Genomic DNA, 9,805 nt, shown 5'->3' with positions numbered 1-9,805 from the left:
ACAATTTGGCTTTGTTCACATTACACCACTACATGTACATCCCAGCCTCAAAGAAACAAAGAACAGTGCAACATGGACCTATGAAATTCTCCTAATAAAACCATTAACTCTGCCATAATGTCCAAGCAAAATATATATTTGTGGCCCAAAGCTTGTGTCAGACATAAGGGTGCTGCAGTTTTAACAGCAAATAAGAACAAATAAAAAAGAATGGAAAATAGGCACAAACCTGCCTGGGTTAAAAGTAATCTCTTTAGAGATGGTAATGAGACAGGCTGAGAGTTGAATTATGGTAAATTGTTCAGTTTCAAAGATCTTTGTTCAAGAAAAAAGAGCACCAGCCATATGTAAAGAGTAGTATTAGACTTCAAGACAAGACATTCTGACTTATAGTGCAGTTACAGCGGAGTTTTTTTTTTTTTTTTTTTTCTATTTAAATAAGAGGATTGCAATGAAGTCATTAAAATAATCCCAAGAGAAACCTTGGCCTGCTGATGTTGACTGTTGACCTCAGGGAACAAGACAGTGACTCTCAGTCCAGGCATGGTGACTCTGACAGTCAAGAAAGCGACCCTCAGTCCAGGCACGGTGGCTCAACAAAACCTTTTGCTGCACCGGGGGAGAGAAGAACCAGAAAACCACGTCTTTGCTGCCTGCCCTCCCCTCTCTCTCGGGCAGCTCTGGCTCCTCCGTGCCGCCACACAGATGTTTCAACCCACCCCAGAGGGCTCGATCAGCCTTAGGGAGGCCTTTCCCGGGTGGGAGATTTGGGGGCCTCCCCCCAGGTGAGGGGGTCGGGGGTGGTTTGGGGGGGCTCCCCTCAAGCGGGACCCCACGGAGGAGCCCGCAGGGGGCTCCCTGCCCTTGCCGCTGTCCGCGCCCATGGTGCTGAACCGGAGGAGCCCTGCCCAGGCCCGCCTCGTTTCCCCTGGGACGAGCTGCGGGATTAAGGTTGCAGTAATCGGGGCCAGATTAAGTCCCTGGAAACCGGCAGCAATCTGATCAACTGCAAATGTCCCCCAGACCAGGATATGGGGAGGAGTGATGAAGTGGAGGCGGGGGGAAGAAGAGGGGGGAAAGACATCAGCTGCCCAGATGCTACGCTGTGATTAATGGGAGGGAAAATAAATAATCAAGCATCTCATCCGCTGCTTTTGAGAAGGGCTGGGTTGGCTGGGATCCGGCAGTCCCTCCTCTTCCTTCTCCCTCCTCCTCCTCCTCCTCTTCCTCTCCCTCGCTCCCGGCCAGCCGCCTTTCCTCGGAGGGGTCGAGACGCGCGCAGAGCCCATAGGCCCCTCCGGCCGCAAGCGATGGGCGACATTCCCGGCCTCGTGAAAATCAGCGTCTCCCTCAAAATCCAGCCCAACGACGGGGCCGTGTATTTCAAGGTGGATGGGCAGCGCTTCGGTCAGAACCGCACCATCAAGCTGCTGACCGGGGCCAAGTACAAGATCGAGGTGTCCCTCCGACCCGGCATCGTCCAGGTCACGTAAGTGCGGCCGTCCTCCTCTGGGCGGCTCTCCCGGCCCTCCTCTCCCTCCCACTGCTTTATTTTTAGATATTTAATGTTTTTTCCTGGCCGGCTGTCAGCGCGGGGTTTCCGTGATTTCTCCCTCCCCGCCCTTTTACTTTCGGTGGCCCCGTTTCTGTGTCCCTTGCCAGCTGTTCCCTGTGCTCCGCCTGGCTGGCCTGGGGGGGCCACGTTTGGGAATCGCTGCCTTCCCTCTCCCTCCCCACCTTCTCCCGGAGTCTCTTCAAGCCCAGCTCCTTTTCTCCTTCCTTCCCCGCGGCTTTCGCTGGAGGAAGAAGCCCCTCCTACACAACGCCGAAGCCTCGCTGCGGCGTTGCAAAGCAGAGGCAGGGACCAGATGGGGAACCAGCTCTGGGTGGAGGGGCAGCCCCGCCGAAGAGATTCGACTAACCTCTCCCGATCCATTCGAAATCAGATCCCGCCTGCCACTCCTTTCTGCTCCTTCACTGGGTGGCTGCAGAGCCCTGGCACATTTCAGAAGCCCCAATGAGTCAGCAGCACATGCAGGTCTGCTAAAATGCCTGAAGCTTTTTCCCAGCACAGAGGCTACCAGGCTGCAAACCCACGTGCTGGCTTCAAACTGCCAGGGAAGGGGGAATTCAGGGCTGTGAAAGGCTGGATCCTGTCTTTTTGTAGGACCATGGGCATCGGCGGTGTTAATGTCCCACTGGAAGAGAAATCACGCGATGCACAAGTGGCCTCTTACACAGGGATCTATGACACCGAAGGGGTGCCCCATACCAAAAGTGGGGAGAGACAGCCCATCCAAGTCAATATGCAGGTATGTGGTTCTCCAAGCCTGGCATAAGAGGATGAGGGGAGGGCAGCAGTGGGTTGACTCCCAGGGAGAGTGTGGTGAAATACTCCAGGACAAAGTCTAGTTGCAGCTGCCTTCTCCTTTGCTTTGTCTCACTAAGATCGCTGGACAGAACATAGCTGGAAAATACAAATCCTGCTGCCTTCTCTCCGAAGAAAACAGCAAGGGCCAGGAGGAAGTATAAGGTTTTCTAGAGACCTGCACCTTGGGGGTGATGCAGCTGAAAGAATTGTGAGCTGAACATCCCACCCCTTCTATAGGACATACTATACATATCAGACAGCTCCCACTGAGGTTCTTGGCTAGACATCCAATCCCTTGGCATACAGGGACCCTCTTTTGTCTGGCAGCACCATTTTTTTTTTAGCACAGAGCATGCCCCAAGCACAAGGGGTGACTGCTCTCTCCCTCCATCTGTCACCTTCAGCATGCCTGCGGACTTGCCAGAGAACTTGCCAGGAGAACACCCAAGGCTGTCTTCTCTCTTTTCCCATATGTTTCCATTATCTGCACCCACAAACCTAAATTCATATTTAAGCAGCTCCTCACCCCAGTCTGAAAGAGAGGCTCCATGGCCCCAAAGTGAGATGACAAAAGCTCCAGCCCACAAGGCAGCAGAGCTAATAGAAGACATGAAGTGCAGCAGGCAGATTTCCACAGCACTCTTTGGGTAGTATGCTCAGTTTTGGCAGTTTTTTTTCTTCTCCTGTGAGGGATTCCTGCTGTTTATTCCATGTCTTCTCTACCAAAAAAAGGAATCAAGATGGCAGCAAGCCATCTTCATCTGAAGCTCTCTTAAGAGTCTGTTCCAGTTTAAACAAACCCACCAGATTTCAGAATTTTATGGCGTTTGCTTTCTACAGACAATATTTCATATTGCTTTTCAGTATTTTTTTTTTCTGGAATCATAGTTCAGCATAGTAATCCCCTTCTGAATAAGAACTGTAACATCTCCATTTGGTGTTTCTAATAATTACAATGTGCCTAACTTAATTTTGGAGACCCACATCACATTACTATTTCATAATCTTGGGTTATTAAGATTAATATGGAGTATTATGTTAATCACTTTTATATACAGCCACCACCCAGGAAAACCAAATGCAGTATTATTTCACAAAAAGCTGAACATAGGTGCTGGATGCCACTGTTGATCATTGTATTTATATTTCACCTTGCTCCAGGAGGAGAAAGGACAGCATTCCCAAAAAATCATCTGCTTTGACTAAGGCATCCTTGTTTGCTGGTCACCTTTATCCCTAAGTGCAGCACTGATGTGAACTCTGAAAATCTAGAAATTTAACTTTTCCTTTAGAAAAGTTAAGTCAAATCACAGATGAAATGTAAGTAGGTTCTGACATTCAGTTACAAGCTCTGACATGGTTTGTTGCAGCATCAGAATGAGTAGCCACAATATTTGCCCAAAGAGCTGCTTTTACAGATAAGATCCTGGGATATTAACCATGAAGCTAATGGGATTTTCAAGCATTAAGCAAGTCCTTAATTCCTTTTAGGAACTGATCTTGATAGATAGGTTCATCAGTACAGAATTAGATACCCACAAATGATGCTTTTAAATATTAAATATAGGCAACTCCAAAGGGATTTACTTGTTTAACTCATCATTTTGCTGCTTAGCTAAGCAGAGCTGTAATAGTTGTAGTGAACAAGCCTCAGATACCCCAGCCTGAAAACTGCTTTGAATGCCTACTTCCTGAATCTTCAAAACTGAGCTTATTGCAGACAGCTTTAGATTTTCCTATTTCCTTCAATTATGAGGAACTCCTGCCTCCACTTCCTTTTCTAAAACAGACAGAATACCGATGCATCCTATGGCAATAAGGACATTATTTTACACATAAAAACTGAATTCACATTAGAAAGAGATTGTGAGATCAGTCCTGCAGTCAAAAACAAGTCTGATACTGCCAATCTAGTCTTAATGACTTAAGGTCCATTAAGATCCATAAGAACTTCTTTCCTATCTGCTTTGAAACTTTAAACAAATAATTCTTTGTGTTGCTGCTTTAACTGGCTAGAAGACATCTGACCCATGACAGCCAGAGTTGAACAGCAATCCTGTTTCTGAATTCCAGAATCTGATTATATGTTTCTGTTACCTGATTGGTCAATCATGCACACTATCCAGAAACTGCTAAACTGTCTAACAAATGGTATAAACTAAGTTAGAAACCTGCCTTTGGACCTCATTTTATTCTTGATCAGACTAGTCTAAGATTGAATAAAGAAGCTAGAACTGTATTCACAGTACTAACTATAAAATCATCTCAGCATGCAAATGTAGAGGAAGTGATTAAATAACTATTTACTCCTACAGCACCACATGATTGAGGAGAGCAGACAGGGAAATACACTTAATCTGAAGCCTGACCTGCAAAGAGCAGGGCTGTTCTTCCTCCCTGGGGATGCCCATATATAAGCTCAGCGGAGTAGCCAGTATTCAACTGTAGGAGCCATGAGAATTCAGGGGAGCTCTAAGGATGCCACAGAGCTTCTACATGTGCTAAGCACCAGGCTGTGGGAGGCACATGGTAGTAGAAAAGTTCTGCAATTGATTTTTTCCTTCTCCTGGAAACCCAGAGCATTTGAATTACTCAGGGTAGCTCAGCAAACTGGATCATTAAGGAAAATTAAATTTGCTTTCTTCATCTATCTTTTTGAAATTCAGATCCTTTGTACATTAATGAAATGAAATTATGCTCTTGTGTCATATCACCTTCTAAAAATGTTGCTAGAAATGCCTTTTCTTCCTTAGTTTCCACAGTGAGGGTGGCTGATTCTCCTCTCTGACAAGTTTTGTGGACTGTGCACAGTAATACCCAATGTGCTTAACCTTTACTGTCTTGCATTATGATTGTAACAGGACTACTATCAAAGATGATTGATTTTAAAAATGTCCTTAATTAAGGTTTTAGTTGCTAGGAGAGATAAAATAGCTGTACATCTGATTCTTTCTTAGTCAAAGGAAGTGGCAGAAATGTTTCTGTTACTCCTTCAAGGTAACACTTGTAACTGGAGCCAAATAAAACCCCTCCACTTACAGCACACAGCAACTTCTGCTATTGTCCAGGCTAAATTTAACTTATCAGGGTGGGCGAGAGGAAGGTTTAAAGTAATGGCTATTACACAGCAGCACCTTACAAACCACATTTTGAATTTCAAAAGAACAATGACAAATTTGTCCTTCTGAAAAATCTGGATACAGAAGACTCTGCTTGTAAATCAGGAACAATTTCTCAGTAAAAGAGCTTTTATACTGACTTTGCAAATGTGATTGTAGCAGGCAGATGATCAAAGATCTGCTCCCAGGCACATGATAGGAATAAAAAACAGTCAAGTGAAGAAGCAGTCATTAAAGTGAGTGATGGAAATACTCACTTTAATGAAGGGAAAATGAAAGGGAAAAAATACTGAAGAATAGTGCCATTCAGTAGCACTAAATTCACTGTCTAGTATCTTCTAACATAACACAATCAACAAGCCATACTGGCTTAGTGCCAATGGCAATACATACAGGCTTCACACCCCCATTTGAGATTCTCTGCAATGTCTCAAGGCATAGGAACTCAAATTTTCCATTACCATTAAAACTGGAATAATAATTTATTCTTGAAAGCCTCACGGAGGCTTTCTGATGTTGTACAGGTGTCTAGGAGTGGCTCAAAGAAAAAAACCCCAACTTTATCTTACAAAACTTTTTATTATAGCCATAGAACTTCTATTGTAGCCACAGTCTCATTCACTTTAAAGCTGCGTGCACAGACAATTTAGAGTCAATTCTCACTACCTCACTGTATTAGACACTTATCTGCTAAACAGGCTGTCTATCTCTTTATTAGCTCTTATTACTCAGCTGCACTATCACAGTCCAACTAACAGTTACAGATATGCACACAGAAATTCTCTTGCTCAAGTCTCATTTAAAATGTGGAATAGAATTCCAGGAAAGTAGTAAGTGGTGTGCAAGAGCAGCACATCTCAGTCAATACACTACAAATACAAGACTTCAAAATGCAGATACATTAAAAGTTTCAGACTGAAGAAAAGAAGAATCTTCCCAATCCCAACTGCAGTCTCTAGGTATGGTATAAAGGTAAAGTGATGGTGTGTATCACTGCAGGTCACTGGCACATGATCTATAGTATATACAAGCTGTGTCATCTTAAGAAAGATTATGGCTTTGATTCTTGTTGTTAGTAACATTTATCCATGTGGCAACTTGAATATTTTTACTCCCTCACCTATCCCAGATGTGAGTGCAAGAGGACAGTACATCATGTACTATGTATGGTTAAACATAAGACTTTCTGATTGTTAGAGCAGGTTTTACAGGTCTTTGATTTATTGATCTGAGGAGCAATGGTCCTTATACCAGGTGTTTCATGTTCTGCAGCTTCACAAGTGTTATTTCTCAGGATGAAAGAGAAACCAACAAAATAATCAGCTCACTAACACTGGTATTTCCTCTTCCTCACAGTTTAATGACATTGGCGTTTTTGAGACAGTCTGGCAAGTCAAATTCTACAACTACCACAAGCGGGATCATTGCCAATGGGGAAACAGCTTTGGCAGTATTGAGTACGAATGCAAACCAAATGAAACACGCAGTCTCATGTGGATCAATAAAGAGACCTTCCACTGAAGAGATGGGAAACCAATACTGCTGGAAAATCTCCCTAAAGAAAAATCTACCTTTTTAAACCAGCAAGAAGCCTTACCAAAGGCATATTGTAACACTGCTTTGTCCATAAGGTTCCAGCAACTACATTGTATATACAGGTGATGCCACTAAAATATTTGCCTATTACTGCATTTTAAGTTTACCATGTCATCTGTAAGATTCTTTATCTGTCATCCTGAGAATACTGAAAGGTTCATGGTAAAGGATTATCTGATAGCTTGGTAGGAAGTCATATCATAATACTGTTGTAAGTATTTGGATTATTTTGACTAGATGTAACAACTTTTGTGAAGTGTTTTGCTTCATTGCTTAGAATTTGGATTAACATCACATTGGTGATTTCTGTATTTACCTCTGTTTGCTCCATAATCGGTGTGTTCCTTCAAGCATTTTGTCGTAGCACTGTCTTCCCAGTGGACACCAAAAATTAAAAATATGGTTACTTGTAGGTTTAGCTAAATGGCAGCTAATGCACTGTTGGTATTGTGCTTTCATACCAAGGGATTTAGGAACTCATTCTCCCTTTTGTTAAGTGCTGTAAGATATTCTGTGAAGTTTGATAATTTACCAAATCTCCTAAAGAGGATTCTTTTTTTTTAAGCTTTCCAGTCTTTGAAATAGCATTAGGAAATGGTATAAAACATGATGAAGGAAGAACAATAAGTCCATTGTGTTATCCAAGACATCTAACAACACGGCTAAGACCTATCTTAAGATCATATAGTATCCTAGAGAGATACAGCAGCCATACTTAATTTATTTCCTAGAGTAAGAGTTCTGATATTAAACTCCATTTTTATTCTAATGACACATTGATGAGATCAGTTAAATCTTACAAATCAACATTTTCAAGCCTGACCACTGTATTCACTGACAAGATTTCTGACCAACAAGCACTCAGTAGTGTGAAGGTGCAGATCCCAGGGCATATTTATACATTCTCTGCAGCTTTTCAAATAAAGATAAGCATGCAAGCATTTGCATAGTTATAACTAAAGGTGCTTCATAAACAGTAGATCAATGTTTAACACAAACAGACAACACAAAACAGATGTATCTTTTATTTCTGTAAAGACAGGGAAGCAAGGAAACAACTACACTTGTCCTGTCTCCAGCTTGGGTTGAAGTAAGCTGTCAGTTCCTGCATATCTGTTATTCCCTTTGTGAATAATTTGTAAATTGTATAGGTAAATGGTAAACATGACTACTGATCTTTGTAATTAAAGGACCTAAACAATTTCTTCTCTACTATGGCCATCTAAATGAGCTGAAAACACTGTATTTAAAAAGGAAGTGGTTTTAGAGAATCAGACAGTAGAAGGTATGTAGCCAGTGCTTTCTGAGAATGCAGGCCAAAGCTACTGTTTCTAGGAAAGACAGATCCAGTGTGACAAAATGCAGATGGTTAATGTGATAACACTCAGAAGAGCTTATTAATATGCAGTTAGTTCCAGTAATATGGAGTGAAAAGAAAAGATTTAGGACAGAATTGAATTAGCAAAGAAATATTTACTTCTACTGAGTTATTAATCAAAAGGCTTTACTAGTTTTCTAGCTTTACTAGATTTCTACAGCCAAAAGAACTGACAGTGGCACTGATGTAATCCAGCTAGCTCAGTGTGTAACGGTGAACTAGCCAGCTGCATCTCCATTCTAAGGCAACATTATATGGGCAAATTTTACTGAAATGAAAATCTAGAAATAATCTTCTCCATTAACTTCTTTCCTAGACTTTTCTTAGCAAGAATTCTTCAAAATGAAAAAAAACTGACCAAATTAAAACCTGCACTTCAGGCAGAAGTACTACTGCCAGCATTTTAGCAGAAGTTTCCAGATAACATGCTTTAATTATTCTAGACTTCCAGCTGTGAATGAGTTCTGTCTCTACATTGCTTGAAAAGTGATTTTATTCTTCAATAATTTGCATACTTTGGTTTATTTTGTTTCTACATAAGAACATATATGTACACTGGCACACAATACATGTGACACATAAATTCACAGACATCTGTCCTAGTAAAAAACATGTAAGACCCACAGTGTCCTAGCTCTCCAGCATTTAAAAAATGCTGCAATGAATAAAACCAGCCAATCCTGGCACAGAAGGATTGATATTCTCAGCCAGCTGGAAGTATACCGTTCCTAAAGCAAATTCTCATGCCCACTTTAATGCCAAGTAGGACATCTTTTCACTTACAACCTAGCAGGTCCTGTAGCAATTCAATTGAGAGGATGCTCAAGAAAAAGGCTGCAGATGGAGCAAGTTGCTTTTAAAAGAAAGGAGAGATCAGCAAGAGCAACTGTTGTACAGGTCCCATATTCTAAGACTGAGCATTGCTGCCCAGGATTGCAGCACCCCTGCCCAGACAGCAGCAGAGATAGAAAGGATGAGAACTGGTTAATCACTTCTCTGGGGGAGGTGTCAATGGCATTTATCAGCTCTTCTACTCTTCTCCCCTGGGTGAGGTTGAAGCATACAGAAATGTGATTTGCATTATTCTTAAATAGAAGATTATTCATGTGATGTCAGTTGAGTATCCATACCACCAGCTCTGATACTCCACACATATAAAGCAAAATATTCCCATCAACTTCCTCTTGCTCATGAAGTGCTTTGCTAACAAAATATACATTTGCTCCTAGTAAAGGAGACCCAAGACTTCAGCCATTTCCTGAAAGTAATGTTTTGAATTTCTTTCATCCAGGACAATTCTGTTGAATATTCATAGAATTTGAGTCACTACAAAATTGTTGC

The 9,805-nt window shown here is 42.2% G+C and overlaps 1 protein-coding gene across 1 annotated transcript; it reads left to right on the top strand.

The window, feature by feature from the left end:
- The first annotated feature begins 1,157 nt into the window (after window positions 1–1,157).
- On the top strand, window positions 1,158–9,574 carry CNRIP1 (cannabinoid receptor interacting protein 1). Its single transcript, XM_009096237.4, has 3 exons — window positions 1,158–1,489; window positions 2,168–2,312; window positions 6,847–9,574. Exons 1-3 carry the CDS (start codon window positions 1,311–1,313, stop codon window positions 7,009–7,011), a joined length of 489 nt encoding a protein of 162 aa, XP_009094485.3. The 5' UTR covers window positions 1,158–1,310; the 3' UTR covers window positions 7,012–9,574.
- Window positions 9,575–9,805: the final 231 nt, after the last annotated feature.

This window comes from Serinus canaria, chromosome 3, assembly GCF_022539315.1.
Source record: "Serinus canaria isolate serCan28SL12 chromosome 3, serCan2020, whole genome shotgun sequence".
In the NCBI taxonomy this organism is placed as follows: domain Eukaryota; kingdom Metazoa; phylum Chordata; class Aves; order Passeriformes; family Fringillidae; genus Serinus; species Serinus canaria.
Note: the sequence above shows the minus strand (reverse complement) of the source record. Positions and strands in the feature narration are given on the sequence as shown.